The sequence below is a fragment of the Hylobates moloch genome, unplaced genomic scaffold (assembly GCF_009828535.3).
Source record: "Hylobates moloch isolate HMO894 unplaced genomic scaffold, HMol_V3 SCAFFOLD_14, whole genome shotgun sequence".
In the NCBI taxonomy this organism is placed as follows: Eukaryota; Metazoa; Chordata; class Mammalia; order Primates; family Hylobatidae; genus Hylobates; species Hylobates moloch.
This window is the reverse complement of record NW_026652289.1, coordinates 2,520,326-2,543,374: the sequence shown is the minus strand read 5'-3', so window position 1 is coordinate 2,543,374 and position 23,049 is coordinate 2,520,326. Positions and strand designations below refer to the sequence as shown.

General features: G+C 46.1%; 1 protein-coding gene across 2 annotated transcripts in view; it reads left to right on the top strand.

The window, feature by feature from the left end:
* The first annotated feature begins 6,192 nt into the window (after positions 1 to 6,192).
* TRAPPC10 (trafficking protein particle complex subunit 10) overlaps positions 6,193 to 23,049 on the top strand; it is a 91,029-nt gene continuing 74,172 nt past the window's right edge. The window contains exon 1 of one of the 2 annotated variants that reach the window (XM_032175200.2): positions 6,193 to 6,444. In XM_032175200.2, the coding sequence (XP_032031091.1) occupies positions 6,378 to 6,444 (67 nt within the window). In that variant the 5' untranslated portion in view covers positions 6,193 to 6,377. The remainder of the gene's footprint in view (positions 6,445 to 23,049) is intronic. The other variant, XM_058427994.1, reaches the window with a different exon arrangement.

The following is a 23,049-nucleotide window of genomic DNA, read 5'->3' as shown; positions in this document are numbered from 1 at the left end:
GGGACTACAGGCACACGCCACCAGGCCCAGCTAGTTTTTGTATTTTTTGTAGAGACGAGGGTCTCCCTATGTTGCTCAGGCTGTTCTTGAACTCCCGGGTTCAAACGATCCTCCTGTCCGAGCCTCCCACAGTGCTGGGATTCCAGGCATGAGCCCCCATGCCCGGCCTGGAAGGTTGTTACTCAGCATTATTCTCTGGAGGTTGCTCCAGGCCTTTGTGGGGATCGTTTGTTCCTTTCTGCGCTGAGTAGTATTCTGGGTGTGGATGGGCCACACTGTTTGACGATTCAGCGGCCGAGGGATGTCTGGATCGTGTCCGATTCTGGGCAGCTTGCTGTGAACATTCACTGACTGGCCCTTCCTTTTGCCCTCGATGCAGAGGGCCTGAGCAGTCCCTCTGGTTAGATAAGGCAGACACAATGTCCCAATACATAATTTAACAGGCTCTTTGCAGCCTGGAGTCGATGTAATGGGTTACCAGGAAAAACCATTTGAGTTCAAGTTCCAGCAACTTTTCAAAAACAATAAAACAAAACAAAAAACACCCCAAATGCTGCCTCATGAAAAAGGGTACTAAAAAAAAAAAGAATGAACATCGATTCACAGGAATAGCATCATTTCACCATGATTCATTAAAGGAAAGTGCCAAACCAGTGTTTGTGCTGAATTCAAGCATTTTCTAAATTCCCAAGTGGAAAAAAAAACTCTCTTATAGGTCTGCTCAGAGGGAAAATAGGCTTGCAGTCCACTTACTGCCCACGCACCAAGGGCTGCCTGGACCAGAGCCGGTGGGGTTGGAGGAGGGGACTCTGCCTTTGCCTCCCTTCCTCCAGAAAGAACACTCCCTAATGTGGGAGCCCATCCAGCTGCACAACGCTGTGTCCACGTCTTCGGGAAGGCGAATGGCTAGTGTCTGTCTTCTCAGAGCAGCTGGACACAGTTCTCTGTGAGAACAGTACAAAGACATAGATATTCCTCGGCTTGGAGTCTACACTTGGTATTGTCAGGGTTTTTATTTTTTATTTTTTTATTTTTTGCTTTTTAAGACGGAGTCTAGCTCTGTTCCCCAGGCTGGAGCGCAGTGGTGCAATCTCGGCTCACTGCAACCTCCACTTCCTGGGTTCAAGCAATTCTCCTGCTTCAGCCTCCCAAGTAGCTGGGATTACAGGTGCACGCCACCACGCCCGGCTAATTTTTTGTATTTTTAGTAGAGACGGGGTTTTACCATGTTGGCCAGGCTGGTCTCAGACTCCTGACCTCGTGATCCGCTCGCCTCAGCCTCCCAAAGCACTGGGATTACAGGCATGAGCCACCGTGCCTGGCCTCATCAGGGTTTTTAATTACAAATTTTAATTTTATCGATTTGAGTACATGTGAAGTGGCATCTCATTTTCATTTTAACTTGCATTTCCCGATGTCTAATGAGCGCTGATGGTCTTTTCCTGACGTAACTGGTCCTTTCTGTCTTTGATTCTTCTGTTGTTCTTTCCCTGACTTCTTTTGGATTAGTCAGATATTTTTTATTATTTCTCTTTTCTTTGTTGGCTTCTTAGCCAAACCCCTTTTGTTCATTTTTTCCGTAGTGCTTTTTCTCCTGGGCACAGACTACATATCCCTCACATATCAAATTTAATGTAGCGTCAATATCGTATCACTTCAGTCTTCCCTCTTCATACATAACCCTTTGCATCTTGCACCTCACACCTGGAGTTCCACACTTCACAGTGTGAGGAGCTTATCAGTGGGTGACCTCTCTCCATCCATCCTTCATGCTATCCTTACCTTTTACTTCTACACACACCGTAGAACTATCACAAGCTATTGTTTGTTTTAAATAGTCAGTGGTCTCTTAAACTATGAGAAGGGCTGGGCGCAGTGGCTTATGCCTGTAACCCAGCACTTTGGGAGGTCAAGGTGGGCAGATCACCTAAGGTCAGGAGTTCAAGACCAGCCTGGGCAACATATAGTGAGACCCCCCGCCGTCTCTACAAAAAATGAAAAAATTAGCCGGCATGGTGGTACGTGCCTGTGGTCCCAGCTACTTGGGAGGCTGTAGTGGGAGGATGGCTTGAAGCCAGAAGACTGAGGCTACAGTGAGCCGTGACTCTGCCCCTGCACGCCAGCCTGGGCAACAGAGCAAGACCCTGTCCCCCCACCAAAACATTTTTTTTCTCTTGATCTATTTCACCAGTTTGAGTATGATATGCCTGCATGCAATTTTCTTTGTATGTGTTCTCTTCAGGTTTTGCTGAATTTCTTCATCTGTAAATCAGTATTTTTCACCACGTTTGGATTTGGAGCCATTATTTTGCAAAAATGTTTCCTTCCTAGAGTCACACTCTCCTTCTGGAGCTCCTATCACACATGCTTTGGCCATTTCATACTGTCCCATAGGTCTCTCCACTTTTCTTCAACTTTTTTCTCTTCTTCAGATTAAATAATTTCTATTCATCTGCCTTCAAGATCCCTAACTCCTGTCTTCTCCAATCTGTTAGTCCAATTCAGTGAAATTTTCATTTCTGTTATTGTACTTTTCACTTCTAGACTTTTCTTTTGATTCTTTTAGATACTTTGTTATTCTGCTGTGAATTTCTGATTCTTTACTCATTAAGACAATGTTTTCATTTAATCCTTTGGACATATTATTTTTATTTATTTTGAGATGGAGTCTTGCTCTGTCACCCAGGCTGGAGTGCAGTGGCACGATCTTGGCTCACTGTAACCTCCACCTCCCGGATTCAAGCGATTCTCCTGCTTCAGCTTTCCGAGTAGCTGGGGCTACAGGCGTGCGCCACCACACCCGGCTAATTTTTGTGTTTTTAGTAGAGATGGGTTTTCGCCATGTTGGCCAGGCTGATCTCAAACTCCTGGGCTCAAGTGATCCACCCACCTCGGCCTCCCAAATTTCTGGGATTATAGGTGTGAGCCACCATGCCCAGCCTCCTTTGGACATATTTATAGCTGCTTTAGAGTCTTTGTAAATACAGAATCTGGGTCATTGTAGGTGGATTGGTTTCTGTTAACTGCTTTTTTTTTTTCTTAACTATGGTTTACATTTTCCTCTTTCTTTGCATGTTTAGTGATTTTTGTTTTTTTAGTGTATATTCGACACTGATAAATAACAAATGATAGAGACTCATGGTGCTCTTCCACTGAAAAATCCTGACTTTTGTTCGTTTGCAGTTCCATTACTGGATGTACCATGTTGGACTGTGTAGGCTTAGCTTTATGCTCTGTTTACTGAGGAATGTCCCAAGTGTTTCCCAGGCCCCTCTTACTTGGCAAGACTTAACCTCCAAACTCTGTCGTCTTGTGGATCGGGTCAGGGTTTTGCTTTAGACGTTGTTAAGGCGGGCCTGGAGTAGTTCTTATTCTAGATGAGGGACTGGCAACCTCTGGCTCACAAGCCACATGTGTTAATGGCCTGTTTTTGTACAGCACTTAAAGCTAGGAATGGTTTTTATATTTTTAAAGAGTTGTTTAAAAAAAAAAAGCAAAAATATGAAACAAAAACTGCATGTGGCCCACACAACCTAAAATACTTATCTGGGCCCTTTATAGGTCGTTTGCTGACCCCTGGGAATGTGATTCTTAATCTAGTGTCTCAGCTCAATGTCCTCAGCCTTAATGGCATTAAAAAGGTCTTGACTGGGCATGGTGGCTCATACTCATCATCCCAGCACTTTGGGAGGCTTAGGCAGGAGGACTGCTTGAGACCAGGAGTTCAAGACCAGCCTGGGCAACAGAGTGGGACCCTCTCCCTACAAAAAAAGAAAAAATCAGGTGGGCGTGGTGGTACTTACCTGTGGTCCCAACTACTTGAGAGGCTGAGGTGGGAGGATTACTTGAGCCTTGAGCCCAGGAGTTCTAGGCTGCACTGAGATACGATCAAACCACTGCAGCCCAGCCTGGGTGACAGAACAAGACTGTCTAAAAATAAAATAAAACAGACCTTTCCTGTAGCACTGCTGGACCTCTAGTCTTTGTGCCATCCTCAACTCTGTAACAGCCGCTTCCTGGTAAACCCCATGGAGTCGTCCCACATGTGTAGTCCAGCCTAGGCCAACGACTTTCAGGGAACCCTACATCGACTTCCGGCTCCCCACTCCTGCTAAGCTTCTTCCCCTCCAGTGCCCTGCCTTGCCGGCCTGCTGCTTTAGCTGCCCGGAAGTCTGGTCTCTTGCCTCTCACACCATTACAGTGCACCACACTACACTATGTTCACGCATTTAGCAGCTGTGTTCACACCCAAACTATCTCATATATACATTTTGTTAAAAAAAAAAAAACTTCAGCAGGACTCTCTAAACTTACAATGCCAAGGGTGAAGTTAAGCCCTGGAGACTGAGTCAGTAGCAAGTTTGCAATTCTGCTTCTTCGATTACAGTTTAATGCTCTTCCTCCTTGTTCTTGAGCAGAAGTGTCTTCCTCATTGTTCTTGTTCTGTAAATTAGGGATCCCCAAACCCCAGGGCCACAGACACCTACTGGTCAGGCCACACAGCAGGAGGTGAGCTTCAGGCCAGTGAGCAAAGCTTCATCTGTATTTACAGCCGCGCCCCATGGCTGGCATTACCGCCTGAGCTCCGCCTCCTGTCAGGTCAGCAGCAGCATTGATTCTCCTAGGAGGGTGAACCCTATTGTGAACTGCACATTGGAGGGATCTAGGCTGCGAGCTCCTTGTAAGAATCTAATGCCTGATGATGTGTCCCTGGCTTCCATCATCCCCAGATGTGACCGTCCAGTTGCGGGAAAACAAGCTCAGGGCTCCCACTGATTCCACATTATGAGAAGTTGTATTTTATTATATATTACAACATAAAAATAATAAAGTGCACAATAAATGAAATGTTTGAATCGTCCTGAAACCACCCCAACTCTGTCTGTGGCAAAACTGCCTTCTGTGAAACCGGTCCCTGGTGCCAAAAAGGTTGGGGACTGCTGCGGTTAATGACTAAGAGAGACCAGGTCTCCCCCTTCCCATTTGGTGATTTTTGTTACAGATTAGCTGTCTCCATTGTCCTGTACCCGACTTAGACCAGACAGCAGAGACCCCAGGACTGTTTCATCTTCAGTGGGTCCCCAAAGACCACCTCGACTAAACAGACCGTTGTTAACTATGCATTAGGCCTTATACAGAAAGATGTTGAAATTTGGTTAGGCGTCCCGAAACGCTGGCTATACAAACGACCCCAAATTTCTACGTTTCAGAACACTGACTTCCATTCTTTATAATGTTTCCTGGGCGGCCTCAAGCTTCGCATTTGACTAAACTCTAGATTCTGACTCTTTTATTTTTGGTTGACAATTTTTGTCATTTTATGGCTGGGCGTGATGGCTCACACCTGTAATCTCAACACTTTGGGAGGCCAAGGCTGGAGGATCACTTGAGCCCAGGAGTTTGAAACCAGCCTGGGAAACATAGTGAGATCCCGAAAAAAGAAAAAAAAAAAAAAAAAAATTAGCTGCGCGTGGTGGCTGCCCCCGTGGTCCCAGTTACTGGCGGAGGGGGTGGGTGGGGGGAAAACAAGGCGGGAGGATCGCTTGAGCCTGGAAGGTCGAGGCTGCAGTGAGCCGTGATCCCGCCACTGCACTCCAGCCTGAGCCAACTGAGGGAGACCCTGTTCCAAAGAAAAAAAGAAACACTCGCGCCGCCCCCTCCCCCGTTTACATGCACAAGAAGCCCATATGCAGTTAAGTGTGAGGTTTATTTTGTGGCATTCCGAAATGCCGAGGGCCAGGTCCCCACAAAAACCTTTGCGGCGTGAGGGAGACAGGAAGAGCCCAGCGGTAGGCGGAAGGCACACGCCGGGGATACTCAGCGGCGAGGGCCTGTGGGAGCCCCCCAGAGCGAGAAGGAGCCCGGCCGCGGAGTAGCGACCCCGCCGCGGGACGCCCGAGCTGTGGGGAGCGCGAGGGCAGCGACGCCGGCGTCTCCGGTCCGGGAGCGTCCAGGCTCGCTCACTGCGCGCGAGGCCCGCCTGCCGAGTCCTGGGCTCAGCTCCGGCGCAGGGGCCAGCGGGGCGCCCACTGCCGAGGGAGGAAGATGGACGCGTCCCGGGAGCCCCGCTCCGCCTCCCACTTCCCACCTCCCGGTCCCGCGCGGCCGGCCCGGGCGCCCTTCCGTCGGAGGCCAGGCGCCGCTCATACCCGCCCCATGAAGCCTCGCGCGCCCCGGAAATGGTCATGCGGCGGCGCCGAGGCCGGAAGTGGCTGCGGCCGGCGGCAGCGGGCGGCAGCTGCGGCGCAACCGGCTCCGGAGCTGCCTAGGGCGGCCGGGCGGGCGGCGCCGCTCAGGCTCGGGCTCCGGCTGGGCCCGGCGCGGCCTCGGGGCTGCCCATGGGGCGCGGGGGGCCGGGCCGGTGACGCCGGACGCCCATGGACGCCTCTGAGGAGCCGCTGCCGCCGGTGATCTACACCATGGAGAACAAGCCCATCGTCACCTGTGAGTGCCCGGAGGCGGGGAGGGCGCGGCGGTCGTTGGGCGGGCCCGGGCCCTGGCGTCACGCACCCGGCGCCCCCAGACCTTCAGCCCCCGGCGCGCTCCGGGCTGGGCCGCTTCCTGGAGGTGTGACCGAGGCTGCGGCTTAGGCGTGGCCCTCCGACTTTTCGGGGACGCCCTCTGACCTTCCCGCCGGGCGACCTCTGACCCCTGGGGGGGCGCCCTCCGGGCGGGCTGCAGTTGGAGCCGGTGGAACCCGGCGGAGTCTGCCCCGGACTGGGCGCGCGCTGCTGTCGAGGGCGAAGAGCGGGGGCTGCCGGCTCCCCGTCCCGCCTCCGTTGAGCCGCGCGCCCGGGACCTGGGGGCCCCGGCCTTTTCCGCCGGGCAGTTTTCCCCGCGGGCGCCCTTTCCCCGGCTCCGGGGAAGTCTTTGGGGGCTCGCAGAGTTGCAGGTGTTGGCGAAGTAGGAACAGTTTGTTGCGGGGTGAAGCGTCAGGCAGAGCCACCGGGAGTGCTTTCGCTCCCACACACTTCCCCGCCGCGCACTCAGACCATTTTACGGATGAGAAAGCCGAGGCTCGGGCGCTTAGGCGAGCTGCTCACCATGAACAGCCTCCCGCTCAAGTCTACACTACGGACACCTGGTGCCTCTTGGGTGTCGTGTCCTCCCCGCACCCCTCTTTTAATGCATACACAAAGGAACGATTTTTCTGTTACGGGAAAAATGTTTCCTAAATTTTGTAAGTGTGACTCTCCAGTTTAAATACGGTTAAGAACAGTGAGCTTATGGGAAGTATTGAAGTGTTGGTTGGCTTTTTGGTGACTTGCAGAGAGGTGTTTCAAACTATTAACGATTTTTGACCTTTGACAGTATTCTGTATTTTCATGCATGTATGCAGTTAGTTTTTTTCTAATTGTCTTTCATGCTTTGAAAGGAAGCACTCTCTATTGCAGAATCTGGGTGCCCAGGCCACGGTAGACTGTATGTCGTGAGAACTGTTTCCCTCTCGCTCTGTCAGCGGGGATGCACCTGCTGTGTTCCTTCCTGTTAGATCCCGGAGAAACTGGATATTGAAGGTTGAATTTTGTTGCTTCAGCTTTAGATGATAGACTTATTTCTTTCCTTCCTTTTGCTTTATTTTTTCTCTTCCTCCCCTCCCCTTTTTTTTTTCTACAGAGATCTAGACGAGATGATAGACTTTTCTTAGGGAAGTGGACTGTGTCTCATTTAAAATTGGAGACTTGCATAGTTCAGCAGTAGCTGTCTTTTTTCCTCCCCAGAATATTTGTCAGCTGGAAGTCTTTCCCTACTCTGTACCTTCAGCCCCAGAGGGCAAATGTGGGTAGAGCTGGTCTGCAGACCCTGCAGTTTCCCAGGGGCTTTCCCAGTGCTCAGGGAAGATGAAGCCATGCGCAGTTCATGTTAAGTTTTACTGTCTTCCAGATGTTGAACATTTTTCAACTGAAGTGCTGTGCACATTGTGAATGCTGGATACACATTAATTGCCTGTACGGACATCCACACATCTAATTTTATCTTCTACCCCCTAGTTTGCTTACATTTCAATAGCAATATGTATTTATAGGAATTATGTAAATACATTTCTGAGGAGAAAGTTCCTAAGCTCTATTGGTTTCAACCATAACTAAAGGGGTAAAATTTGTTATCTGGATGGTCAGTGTTGGAGATATTTAATATTTAGTTTTGTACATGCATGCATCACAGACAGCTAAGGGATGCAGTTTTATTTCCTACAGATTTATTGGATTGTCATCTTGGTGATGGTTTTTTTCCTATGTTTTGAGCAGCAGAGTGAATTTTTTTTTTCTTCTGCTTTTTTGAGTCGGAGTGTTTCTCTGTCGCCCAGGCTGGAGTGCAGTGGCATGGTCTCGGCTCACTGCAACCTTTGCCTCCCAGGTTCAAGCGATTCTCCTTCCTCGGCCTCCCAAGTAGCTGGGATTACAGGCGCACGCTGCCATGCCCTGCTAATTTTTTTTTTTTTTTTTTCAGTAGAGACAGAGTTTCACCATGTTGGTCAGGCTGGTCTGGAACTCCTGACCTTGGGTTATCCACCTGCTCAGCCTCTCAAAGTGCTGGGATTACAGGCGTGAGCCCCCACCCTTGGCCTCGAGCAGCATAGTGAATGTTAATCTCTGCACGGATGGTACACTGTCTTAGAAGGTGCAAACTTTCATTCCTTGGAGTCTCAGAAGAGAAGGGGGCTTCAGTAGACTTCAAAGTTAACTTGAAAAATGATCACTTTAAAAGTGAAGGTTTTTTAAAAAAGCTGACTTCATATTTCCCACTTGAACTTATGTTGTAGTATGTCTGGGACTGAAGCTTTAGGAAGCACTTGGCCTGGTGTCACGTTATACCTTCATCTTGCTCCCCTCTTTCAGCTATACATGTTTTGAAAGGAGAAGGTGGTATGAACAATTGTTTTAAAAAAATCCACCCGGAGGCTAATTAACTCTTAACTTTTTAATATTATGTATATAGTTCTCTTAGTAGGCAACATTTTTGTTTTCAAAAATCTTTTAAATTCTTACTTGAAATGGTATTACCTCAGATCTGTTCATTTTAAAATGAAAGTAGAGTTTATGCATGTTGTGAATTTTTTTTCATAGAATGTATAATATTTTACTTCAGTGAAAATGCATTCTGCTTAGACCTTTCTGGGAAGAATATAGAATGTAACTGGTTCAGGTGAATTTAAAACTGTGTATATGTAGGGATAGAAGAATGAAAAGTTCCCAAAGATTAAGGGTAATTAGAACAGATTATTACTTTAAAACCTAGCTGATTATTTCGCTTCATTTTATTATAATTTTTTTTAGAGATGGGGTCTCGCTCTGTCACCTAGGCTGGAGTGCAATGGCATGGTCATAGCAGACTGCAGCCTTGCTGGGCTCAAGTGGTCCCTTCCCTTAGCCTGCCAAGTAGCCAGCACTAGAGGTATGACCCACCTCACCTGGCCTGAATTATTTTAATAGTATTTTGAAGCTCTCCAAATTTTTTTTTTTTTTTTTTTTTTTTTCTCTGAGACAGTCTTTGCCCAGGCTGGAGTGCAGTGGCACGATCTCGGCTCACTGCAACCTCTGCCTCCCAGGTTCAGTCGATTCTCCTGCCTCAGCCTCCCAAGTAGCTGGGATTACAGGCATACACCACCATGCCCACCTAATTTTTGTATTTTAATAGAGACGCGGTTTCACCTTGGTCAGGCTGGTCTCGAACTCCTGACCTTAGGTGATCTGCCCACCTCGGCCTCCCAAAGTGCTGGGATTACAGGTGTGAGCCCCTGCACCTGGCCCTAAATGTTTTAATAGACTTTAGCCCATAATTAAACCTCCTGCCTAATAGGCTCCTGTGAAGAGGGACTACCACAGTAGGGGCCTTCTTAAACTCAGAACTAGTTAAAGCTTGTAAATACTGAAGAGTGGATGTGAAATGTGCAGGGATGGGAGCTGAACAGTTAGTGGAACTAATGCTTTGACAGGGTTGGATGATGAATGACCGAATCATAGCAATAGGAAAACCTGTAGTATATTTTATTAATCATGAAAAATGCCTGGCAAAACTGAAACAAATCCAGCAGATCCATTTGGTCTAAATATAAATTTTAGCGTGGATTTTTTTTTCAGCCACAGGGTCAGTTTTCTGTTTTGAAATAGACTTGGGTTTCTGGTCCAAGGGTGTGTGAGGAAAGACAAGTTCCTTTTCCAGCTATCTCATTCAGTTAGTGACAAAGTTAATGTAATTCCAGTGATTCGTGGCTTTTCTTTGTTGACTGTCATCATACCTACAGTAGCACATATCTGTTATTACCTTGGAATTGAATTTATCTGAACAATAATGGTACCCTCCCTCTAGATGATCTGTTTTCATTAGTCACATCTATTGCCTGTTTCATTTTTCTGAGTTTCTGTATTTGGGGTACCAGGTCTGATATTAGAAACTTTTAAAGGGGAAAACAGGCAACAGAAATGAGCAGATCTGTAGAGCTTCGTGTCTGGTTGGACTTTGGGATTTTCCCCTGTAGGTTAAAGTTTTTTTAATTTTAATTTTTATTTTTTTGAGACGGCGTCTCGCTTTGTCGCCCAGGCTGGAGTGCGGTGGTACGATCTTGGCTAACTGCAAGCTCCGCCTCCCAGGTTCACGCCATTCTCCTGCCTCAGCCTCCCGAGTAGCTGGGACTACAGGCGCCCGCCACCACGCCTGGCTAATTTTTTGTATTTTTAGTAGAGATGGGATTTCACCATGTTAGCCAGGATGATCTCTATCTCCTGACCTCGTAATCCGCCCGCCTCAGCCTCCCAAAGTGCTGGGATTATAGGCATGAGCCACCGCGTCCAGCCAGGTTAAAGATGTTAAATTTGCACATTGAAGTTTTCTACTAAACCTGAAAGTGTGGTGCTTGCGATTTAACCATCACTAGTTTTACTACCAGAAAAGTCACTTGAAATGTCTGTTTAAATGGGTGAATATGTTATAAATGCAGATTTTGTGCCATATTGAATTCTCAAGGCAATGTTGAACCAAAGATTGAAAAGTAGGAGAAACATTCTCCTTAGGAAACCTCAGTTGTCGCAGGGAGTATATATTTGGAGGCGGAGACTAAAGGCACCAACAAATGTGCTTAAGTTACTATGTCATTTCTACCCGAGCATGGTTAAAAACCGTTCCATCTTGTACGCATGACCTCGATTCTTACATAATTTCACAGACCCTTAGCTGTGAAACGGGTAGAGTACCAACCTCATTGGGTTGAGAAGGGTGTGTAAAGCACTCAGGAGAGTGTCAGGATTATAGTCAGTGTGCAAAAAAGGTTACTAAGGAGAGATTCCTCAATTTTCTCTGTTCACAGTGCTTTTAGTGTCTCGGTAATTTTTTTATGGCCCCTCTAGGCTAAAAGGAATACTTAAAAATTCCATTTATTAAGTAGTTAGGTTCCAGTAATTTATTAAATATTATGTCCTAACAGGAGCTGTTTGAAAAAAATATATATGTAAGTTGGAAGAAAAAAATATTTTCATCATTCTTCCTAATCGCAGCAGTGTGCTACGGGGGAGGGGGCAGGCCCCGCAGGAGCTCTGTGGCGCCTCTCACCTGAGGGTAGGATTGGACGCTGCTGCTCCCTTTGGTTCTTTTTTTTTTTTCTTTTTGGTGGTACTTGCTTTTTATCGGAGCAGCCACCCTGTTTTGCGATGATAATGATGTAATTGAAAGAAGTGGAGCTCTGATCTGATGTTGACACTGTGAATACCTTATGTGGGGTTCCTACACCACAAGCATTGCTGTTTACCTCATAAATTTAAAATATCTCTTGGTGCCTCTCTGCGTAGTGTGTGGGAAGCCTAGGTACACAGTTTGGGAACCCGTGCTGTTAGTGTTATTAGCCTGACTCCAGGGTGGATTTGAACTGATGCTTTAGAAGTGAAAAGCTTCCTTTCTTTTCAGCTCACACACCTACTTTACTACAAGATGTGTTTCTGAAGAGTTTCTAGTAAGTTCTTTATGCAAATGAAATAGAAAGGTCCGATTTTCTTTTTTTTTTTTAAGTACTGATGAATCTCTGAAATAATCAAGTATGATGCAGCTTGGGCAACATAGGTAATTCCTATCTCTACAAAAATGAAAATAAAAAAGTTAGCCAGGTGTGGTGGTGTGCGCCTGTACTCCCAGCTACTTGGGAGGCTGAGGTGGGAGGATCACTTGGACCTGGGAAGTCAAGGCTGCAGTGATCTGTGATTGTACCTCACACTGCAACCTGGGTGACAGAGCAAGACCTGGTCTCAAAAAAAAAAAAAAAAAGTCTGGGCTCAGTGACTCACACCTGTAATCCCAGCACTTTGGGAGGCCAAGGTGGGTGGATCATGAGGTCAAGAGATTGAGACCATCCTGGCCAACATGGTGAAACCCCGTCTCTACTAAAAATACAAAAATTAGCTGGATGTGGTGGCTTGCATCTGTAGTCCCAGCTACTCGGGACGTTGAGTCAGGAGAATCGCTTGAATCTGGGAGGGGGAGGTTGCAGTGAGCTAAGATCATGCCATCACACTCCAGCCTGGCGTGAGACTCCGTCTCAAAAAAAAAAAATGTATGTCAGGCATAACACATGAGCCAGTCTTTCCTTAGAGAGTTTTTGCTGTGTGCTTCCACCAGAGGCCTGCTAGCTGACAGTGTGATTGTGTGGCTCACCCTGGCTGAAAGTTGGTTATCTTTTAATGGAAATACAAGTAACTGACTTAAGGATTTTTTGTCATAGAAAAGTTTGTTGCCAGTTGACAGAGTGTCTTCCCTGGAGTCGCATGCTTTAGTGTGTAAGTGTGTGGTCTCCGAAGGTATCGCACACTGATCTCCAAGCACTGACCCTCCCACCCCTGTGCTCCACTCTAGATCCGGTGGCTTTAGATCTAGACTTACAGACCAGCAACAGCAGAAGACTACAGGGTCTTTTTTTTTAAGACATAGTCTCACTGTGTCGCCCAGGCTGGAGTGCAGTGGCATGATCTTGGCTCACTGCAGCTTCGACCTCCTGGGGTCAGGTGATTCTCCCACCTCAATCTCCCGAGTAGCTGCTTGTGCGCCACCTTACCCAGTTAATTTTTTGTATTTTCAATAGAGATGGGGTTTCGCCATGTTGCCCAGGCAGGTTTTGAACTCCTGGACTCAAGCGATCTGCCCTCTTTGGCCTCCCAAAGTGCTGGGATTACAGGCATAAGCCACTGTGCCCAGACAGCTGCAGGGTCTTAAACAGTCAAAACATTCCCACCTCAGTGCCTGCTTCTGTGGTTGAGTTTGCCTCAGAGCCTCCTGTGGCTTCCTCTCCTGTGTCTCACCTTCTGTCTTTCTTCCTCAAATCTTTATCTGCTCTTAACCTGAATTTCAAATATAGTCACAATATTTTGGCCTTAGAGAATATTTGTTTTTAAATTAAAAATTGATAACCTTGGAGTCATTTGTGACTTCTTTTTTCTCTCACAATTGACATTATCTTTGAAATATATCTAGAATCCAGCTATATATAGGGCCTGCTTGGATAATCTGGGATAATCACATCTTGAGCTCCTGAACTTAATTAAGTCTACAAAGACCCCTTTCCTAAATAAGGTGACATTCACAGGTTTTGAGGGTTAGGATGTTGTGGGGCACCATGCCACCTGCCGCACCACTGTCTGTGTTAGCTACCAAGCACGCAGTGGCCGGCATTCATCAAGCGTCTTTGGTTTTAGACAGCTGCGTCTGTCTTTGGAGGTTTGTCCTTCCTGTACTCCTGACCGAGGAAATGTTATCTTGACATTTGGGCTTTTGGGTTCTACATGTGGATACAAGGTGGGGTGATGCCTTCTTAGGAAAAGTCCAACCTCTTCTGTGCTGTCTCCCTTATGTGGCTTTTTAGACGTTTGTTACATGGTGTTTCATTTCTGAATATTATTTTAGGCCCTTGTTTGCAGTTTTATTTTTTTTTTTTGAAACAGTGACCAGGGACCATTCCATTGTATGTTTGGACATCTTTATTTATTTATTTATTTTTTGAGATGGAGTCTTGCTCTATTGCCCAGGCTGGAGTGCAGTGGCGTGATCTCGGCTCACTGCAAGCTCCGCCTCCCGGGTTCATGCCATTTTTCCTGCCTCAGCCTCCCGAGTAGCTGGGACTACAGGTGCCTGCCACCACGCCCAGCTCATTTTTTTGTATTTTTACTAGAGATGGAGTTTCATCATGTTAGCCAGGGTGGTCTCGATCTCCTGACCTCGTGATCTGCCTGCCTCAGCCTCCCAAAGTGCTGGATTGCAGGCATGAGCCACCGTGTGCCTGGCCCATTTTTCTTATTTTTAACTGAGATCTGTTAGCAGTTTGAAGCGATTGTATACATTTCAGAGTTAGCTGGGCGTGGTGGTGTGTGCTTCTAGTCCTAGCTACTTGGGAGACAGACCAGAGGATTGCTTGAGCCCAGGAATTTGAGGGTGCGGTGAGCCATGTTTGTGCCACTTCACTCCAGTCTGGGCGACAGAGTGAGACCCTGTCTCAAAAAAACAAAAAACAAAAAACAATTTCAGGGTTGAAATTTTTAGCGGAGCCTTGAAACTGACAACCACCTGTTTGGATAGTAACTTTAACTAAATCTGTAGCATGCCATTTGTGGGCACTGTCAGTTCACCTAGACCAGTCAGGAAGCTCTAAACATCCAGGTTAATGAGAAGGGCCATCAGAAGTCATTTTGAAGTTGAGGAGCTGAGGGCTGGTTTTGCTGTGACTGGCCATGATCAGTGTAACTGTTCAGTAGCACAGCTCGGACCAATATTAGCATGTCTGATGACTCCTGCTTTACCAAGTACTTAGGGAAGGCAGACACCATCTGTTCACATGGAAGCAGGGAGTTTGTCCCTAAAATTATGCCTCTGAGAAAGCCTTTGCCATATAATTAAATAAAAATGTCACTTTAGCATTCTAAGAATTGAGTAAGTCAGCTATACACTAGAAATTTTTAGTATAGTCTTACTCATTCCAAAATTAAATTCCTATTCTGAGAACTTGATACCCAGCACTGTCTTTGCTTCTCCTGTAGTCTGTTCTGTCCTTTGGGGATCCTGGGTTGTCTAGTGTGGAGTATGGAGGAGTTGGGCTGTTTTCATCAGTGAGCAAACATTTACGGAGCACCTATTACATGCCAGTTACTGCTGAAGGGGCTTGGGTTATGTCAGAGAGCAAAGATCCCAACCCTTTGAGAGTTTACATTTTGGCAAGAAGAGATAGACAATAGACAAATAATGTTAGGTGACAAGTGCTGTGGAAAAAAGAAAAAGAGAAGGATAAGGGAAATGGAAGAACTGTAACATTTCACATATTTTATTATAAAAGTTTGCAATATGTATAAAAGTAGACAGAATATTATAAAGAGACCCTACAAACCTTTCACCCAACTACAACAATTAGGTGAATTGCCTGATCTCGCTTCTCTATACCCTTCATTCTCCCCAGTCTTATATTATTTTGAAGCAAATCTCAGACATATAATTTATCCACGAATGGATGTTATGGACTGAACATTTGTGTCCCTTCCTACACACCGAAGCCCTGACTCCCAGTGTGCTAAGAATAGGAGATGGGCCTTTGAGAAGTACCAGGGTTAGATGAGGTGAGGAGGGTGGGCCCTTTATTACGGGGTTAGATGAGGAAGAGTGAGAGGACACCGCCCCCTTGAAATGAGGAGAGGCCACCTGAGGATAACAGCAAGGAGGTGGCTGTCTGCAGTCTGTGACACAGGCCTCACCAGAACCCTAATCTACTGACACCTTGATCTCGGGCTTCTTGACCTACAGAGTTATGAGAAAATACACTGCGATTTTTTTTTTCTTTCATAGGGTCTTTTCAGAGAAAAAAAAACTGTTTTCTAAGCCACGCAGTCTATGGCATTTTTTTCTTTTTAAAAATTTTTTTATTTCTTTTTTTTTCTTTCATGGTATTTTTTAATTACACCTAAAATGTTTCTTTCTTTCTTTTTGTTTTTGTTTTTGTTTTTGAGATGGAGTTTCGCTCTTGTTGCCCAGGCTGGAGTGCAGTGGCACAATCTCGGCTCACCGCAACCTCCGCCTCCCAGGTTCAAGCGATTCTCCTGCCTCAGCCTCCGGAGTAGCTGGGATTACAGGCATGTGCCACCACGCCCAGCTAATTTTGTATTTTTTTTTTTTTTACAAAGACAGGGTTTGTTAGTAGTGATGGGGTTTCTCCATGTTGGTCAGTCTGGTCTCGAACTCCCGACCTCAGGTGATCTGCCCACCTTTGCTTCCCAAAGTGCTGGGATTACATGTGTGAGCCACCATGCCTGGCCCTAAAACGTTTCTTAATACCAAATATTCAGTGTTTAAGTTTCCAATGTGTCTTAAATGTCTATTTTTAAAACTGTTTGAATTAGTATCCAAATACAGTTTTTAGATAAATCCTTTGTCTCTTAAAATCTTCATGTTCCCTCTGTCTTTTTTTTTTTTATAACTTGATGAACCTGGCTCATTTGTCCTGAAGAGGTCCCACTGCCTAGACTTTGGTAGTTGGAGCTGGAGGCTGGGTCAGCTTCAGGCAGGATTTTTTGTTGGCAGGACTGTATCATGGGTGGTGGTGTTCTTCCAGCAGGTGCGTGATGTCTGATTACCTCTCCTTTTGGAAATTGGCAGCCATTTATTTTCACATCACTAATTCCCTAAAGGTTGTAAAATGGTGATATTCTCATTTCCCTATTTCTTTTCTCCTTTTTTTTTTTTGAGACAGAGTCTCATTCTGTCGCCCAGGCTGGAGTGCAGTGGCACCATCTCGGCTCACTGCAAGCTCCGCCTCCCAGGTTCACGCCATTCTCCTGCCTCAGCCTCCCGAGTAGCTGGGACTACAGGCGCCCGCCACCACGCCCGGCTAATTTTTTGTATTTTTAGTAGAGACGGGGTTTCACCATGTTAGCCAGGATAGTCTCGATCTCCTGACCTTGTGATCCTCCCGCCTCAGCCTCCCAAAGTGCTGGGATTACAGGCGTGAGCCACCGCGCCCGGCCTATGTAACCATTTTCAAAGTGAGTTGGTTCACTGGCATCCTTCAGAGGTGATCAGTTGGCGTGTTTTTGTTGTTCGTTTAGTATGGCTGTGAACTTAATCATTATGAACATACTTGGTGTGTTTCAGTCCATTGCATTGTTGCCTCGTTGGTGGGTAGGTTGTTCTCCTTTCGGCCAGGGAGAGTGTCTTTCATGTTGGGGTCTAAGATAGAGGTGTCTTTGTCAGATTCTTTCCTGTCTAGCCTGACAAGATGTTCCGGGCTCATTTTGAACATTTAATGCCCTGGTCTGTGCTTAGCAATTGCCAAGGAGCCCTGATTCCTTTTAGTGAAAAATAGTATTTCAAGACCATAGTCTGCAAGCTTGGGCTCCTAGTTGCTGTGAGGCCCTTTCAATGGACAGAGCTAGGAATAGCTAGGAATGTTTGTTTGTTTGTTTTTTGTTTTTGTTTTGTTTTGTTTTGAGACAGGCTCTTACTCTGTTGCCCATGCTGTAGTGCAATGGCACGATCTCAGCCCACTGCAACCTCTGCCTCTCAGGTTCAAGAGATTCTTGTGCCTCAGCCTCCCGTGTAGTGAGTAGCTGGGATTACAGGTGCATGCCACCACATCTAGCTAATTTTTATATTTTTAGTAGAGACAGGGTTTTAATTAACAGCTCCATCCTCTGTGTTTTCTCTTTTCCACACTGAAAATCCTAATTCTCATGGGTACTTGAGGAGGCTAGAGTTAGAGGTTCCCCAGCTCGTGCTGCTTCAGTCACCTGGAGGGCTTGTGGACACACAGATGGCTGGGTCCATTCCCCATTTCTGAATGAACAGGTCTGGGTGGGGCCTGAGAATGAGCATTTCTAACAAATGCCCAGGTGATGCTGATGCTGCAGGGCCAGGGGCCACTGAATAGAACGTCACATGATTGCTCAGTTGCTTTCAGTTGCTTTATCCCTCATTACATAGACTCCGAATAACACTATTAACCCCACCATCAACAACAGGACTAGTGAACACAGGTCTAGCACAGTTTTGGACCGTTCTTATTGGCATTGGGATGTATCCTATAAGGAATGAACTGTCAAATTACTGTAGTTTTAAAGTTACTTGTCATAGCTCCTCTCTCTGAGATTATACCACTGAATGTATATGTATACATTTACGTTCACTTGTTTTATTTTTCCTGATTATTTTTAGGGAAAACCTTTAAAAAATCTAATTGCTTTATAATTATATAAAATATTTACTTCCAAAATTAAATCTACCAAATGAGGTCTATTTAAAGAAGCGTTGTGTGCGTTCTGTCCTCTGCATGCTAGCTCCTCCCTTCCTGAGTACTCCATCACAGTTTTTATGGTTTTCCTTCCATGCGAAAAACATCCAGACATATTTATATTTCCCTTTCTTAGCTTAGACATTGCCAACTGCACACACTGTCCCACCTGACTTTCCCCTGGACTCCACTCCACGCTAGGAGTATGTTGAGATCATTGTCATTCCATGATGTCGCTGTTCCGTGGTTTATTCTGCCAGTCCCCTCCTGGTGGAATTTGAGTTGTTTTGTGTTTTACTGTTTCCAGTAGTTGTGCACAGGTAGCCTGTCTGTGGCCTTTCCGATGGGCCTGTTGAGACGGAGCCCTGCAGGGCGGGTTGCTGGGCTGAGGTAAATGGTTATGTCACTGTGCTGATGCTGCCTCAGCTCCCTCCTGAATGCTTGCACCATTGGGAAACTGCCTGTAGGCCTCACTGAGAAGCCAGCCCTTGAACAAGGCTGTGGCAAAGGGGAAGTCTGGGGAAAGACCACTTTGGGAACCCTTCTGTCTAAAGTCTTAAGGCATTGGGGTGCCAGGAACAGGAGTGTCTCTTTTTAACTTGTAAATACAGTACTGTGGTTCAAACTGTTACAGTAATGCTGTGTTTATTTAAAAAATGTATACACTGTTAAAGGCTGATGCCTCTGTATTCTTATATTCAGATGCACTTATCCAGTCTTTTTGTTTTTAAACTCTTGAATTTTAAGTTTGCTCTCCGAGGGCTAGAGAAGGCAACTTGTTTCCTTGATTGGAAGAGTTCATTCAACTTCTTAACATTCTTGGCCTGTGTGTTCTTGTCTTTTAAGTTAAAACAGAAAAAGACTGGGACTTTCTGTCTTTTGACTAGTCTTTATGTGTAGTAGTTCCTTTTCTGCAAATTTCCACAGTAGGAAACTTGATGAACACTAATGTATGGGTTTTCTTTTGATCCCACCTGCAGTGGGTAGTATTGTCATATAACTGGGTGCTGCGAGAGCAGCAGAGGGCAGGTTGTATGTGTGTGTGTGTGTGTGTCTCAGAGGGAAGGTAGAGGGCAGGTGTGTGTGTGTGTGTGTGTGTCTCAGAGGAAAGGTAGAGGGCAGGTGTGTGTGTGTGTGTGTATGTGTGTGTGTGTCAGAGGGAAGGTAGAGACCACAGGAAGGACCTGGAGGAGAGCCAGGATGAATGGGTGTAACCTTAAGCCAGCGATGACATGGCAGGGGGTGTACTGAGTACTTCTTTAGACTTGGCCTTTAAACTTAGTGGTGCAGAACTGTGGGAGGGTTCATTTGCTTTACTTCCCAAATATGTGCCTTCTAATGAAGGGAGGACAGTGTCTATGCTAGAAATGTGGAGTCAGTTGCCTAGTCATGTTAGGGGATGACTAAACCTTGCTTTCTACCTAGAGAATCTGGATAACATCTGGATCCATTTTTGTGCTTTCTCGTTGACCTTCACTCCCTGCCCCCACCCCTGACTGCGAAGGCTTTTCACTCTGGCAGGAGCACTGGGGAGGCCTCCATACTCATGATTATGCATTTGATGTTAGTTTTCACCATGAAAGAGATCCCAATCTGAAGCATTAATTTTCATTACTGCCTCGACATTATACACGAATTATAGTAAATACTTTATGCATTATTGAACAGGCTGAGATGACTTCCCAGTTTATAATCTTGGATGTTTTTATCGTCCATTTGAAAGCCCGTTTTACCAAAAGCCATTGAGGGGAAATGAATGTATGGCTTATGGGCAAGCACTTGCATTCCTAGGCTTGAAGACAGTGCCCTTTCTAATCCGGTGTTTTCAAACATGAACTGCCTCATAGTGGATTGCAGCTTTCTTTTGTTAATAGGCTTAAATAATCATTAGTTCTGCAAAATTTTCTATAAAGCAAATCTTAGATAAATTATACGTTTCCTTTGACTTTTGTGTTCAAAAATAGAATCATAGAACCTTGCTTGGAGGGCCTTAAAATTAGTTCATCTCTTGTCTAGTCCAGTCACTCCACTGCTTGTAGTCGCAACTGGGAGATGACCCAGCCCCTGGTTGAGGCCCCCAGCTGTGGGGCACTTTCTGTCATTCTTCACCCCCCTCCACCCTCAGGTTCTTCTCTCTTAGGCCACAGCACTTGGGTTGAGCTAAATCCATTTCTCTGTCTTTTCCACCGGTTAGTGCTCTGGGGCCTATGAAGCCCTACAGAGTAAAGCCAGCGTTTTAAAATAAGACAGCCCATTAGGTGGCTGAGGACAGTGTCTTGTTAACAGGTTGAAACACTCCAAATGTCTCCAACAATTTTAAGATAAAGCGAGATGTATTTTATTAGAAAACTTACTGTTCCTTTTACCAAGATTATACTAAAGAATTTGAAGAAAAATTGTCCTGTATCAGAGTATCAGCAAATATTCAGACTCTTTATGTCAAGATTTTTTTTTCCAACATTAATCTCCAAATAAAAGTATTGACCTTGAAAATATATCATGTCAGGTATTTAGGAAAGCGACAAACTGACTGAACATTCTGTTTTGCTTAGCCACTCTCTCATGACTATAACTTCGTGATCCTTTTATACTTTTGTATGAGTAAGACCATCACGGCTTTGCGCATTCAAGAATTGGTTCAGTAAAAAACAGATGACAGAAATGTTTACTCTGTCTGCGGAAGGCCTTTTGGAACCCATATTTTCAGCCAACCATTGTTAAAACAACTGCTGCAGAGTAAGTAGTAAACTTGTTAGAACTAAGAAGTTGGGAAGGAGCACAGGGCAGTATTGAGTCCCAAGCTAAGCTACCTGGGTTCGAATCCCAGCCTTGGCGCTCATTTGCTTGATGTTGGGCCAATTAGGGGAGTTCTTGATGCCTTGGTTTCCATATGAGGGTTCAGGGTGAGTATGCGTGAAGTGCCGGGGGCATAGCAGGCCCACGGTGCTGTCTGGAGGGACAGTAAACAGATGGCCCTTCTCTTGACTCTGTTACTTAGCAGCTGTTCTGTGACCCTAATGTGATGGTGTTGGGAGGTGGGGCCTTTGGGAGGTGATTGGGTCATGTGGCTGGAGTCCCCACAAAAGGGATTAGTGCCCTTATAAAAAAGGGCCCCAGAGATCTCCCTTGCCCCTTCCCCCACATGAAGGCACAGCAAGACCAAGGTACTCAATCTGCTGAAGCCTTGACTCAGACTTACACCCTCCAGAAATGATAAATAAATTTCTGCTGTTTATAAGCCATCCTAGTTTATTGTATGTTGTTGTGGCAGCCTGAACAGACTAAGACATTGAATTTATTGGAATGTTACCTGTTACACTAAATCACTGAAGTCATCTTTTTGAATTCTTTCCCCCGTCGTGTTTAATTCTCATTTGCTTTGAACATAAAAGGTTTTGAATTACACAAGTAACGCATGAGTACGTGCTCGTAAAAGTCCCAGGGAATACAGTAATAATTCAGGAAATAGCTAAGCCTATGCTAGTAATCTGATTGCATGTAACAGAAAAGCCAATTGCAACTGCATAAATAATCCGAAAACTGATTGGTGCATGTAATCAGACCCCAGAGCTCTGCCCCCCTTTCTCGGGGACTCTCTGAACTGGGCTTTCCTCAGCCTGGGGGCCCATCCAGCGGGTCCGGGCAGCACCCTAGAAAGAGTGCCCGTGTCCCTCTGGGTGGCTGCTGCTTGCCATTCCCTCTACATGTCTCTTCCCATTTGGGGGCTCCAGTGCCTGCTGTTCAGCCAGGGTGATGCTGTGCTCCCATGGGCTCTGGGGATCCATGGCGCCTCAGCTCCCTGACCTGCTGCACCCTCTTATCTCCCTGTCTCCCCAGTTGGCATGAGAGCCGATGGTGGGTGTGGAGACGCACAGGGAGGGGGGTGTATGTAGTGAAGTTGTATTTTGAATTGCTCCTATAAATTATATTGATAGGTCTCCTCTGTCACCAAAAAAAGGAGACCTTAGTTATTGGAATAAATGGCCTGAGTTGACTCAAATAGCCTCTTGAGTCAGAACAGTACACTTGGTGACTTTGTGAACAGGGTTTTCTGAACGTGGCCACGTCAATCTCAAGCCCCGTTTTGGCTCTTAGGAACTACCTTATTAACAACCGAGTTCTTACTGGGTTTTGCTCCTGCCTCTGTTGCCCGTGGGATTAAAATGAAAAATCAGCCTGGAAGGTGCTCTGCCTTGCAGTTCAGCCCTCAGAGCTCTAGTGACTTTTCTGCTTAATGGTTGGGTTAGTTCAGGTAACTACAAAGTCTGTGTTGTTAATTTAATTACCTACCGTGTGAGCCAAGATTGAATTCTTTTGGGCTCTTGAACTTAAGCTGTTCACCATCTCCTTTTTTTTTTTTTTTGAGATGAAGTCTCGCTCTGTCGCCCAGGCTGTGCAGTGGCGTGATCTCGGCTCACTGCAAGTTCCACCTCCCAGGTTCACATCATTCTCCTGCCTCAGCCTCCCGAGTAACTGGGACTATAGGCGCCCGCCACCACGCCCGGCTGATTTTTTGTATTTTTAGTAGAGATGGGGTTTCACTGTGTTAGCCAGGATGGTCTTGATTTCCTGACCTCGTGATCCGCCCGCCTCGGCCTCCCAAAATTTTTTTTTTTTTTTTGAGACAGAGTCTTGCCCTGTTGACAGCCTGGAGTGCAGTGTCACAATCTCGGCTCACTGCAATCTCCACCTCCTGGGTTCAAGCGATTCCCTTGCCTCAGCCTCCCGATTAGCTGGGACTACAGGCACGCACCACCTCGCCCAGCTAATTTTTGTATTTTTAGTAGAGACTGGGTTTCACCATGTTG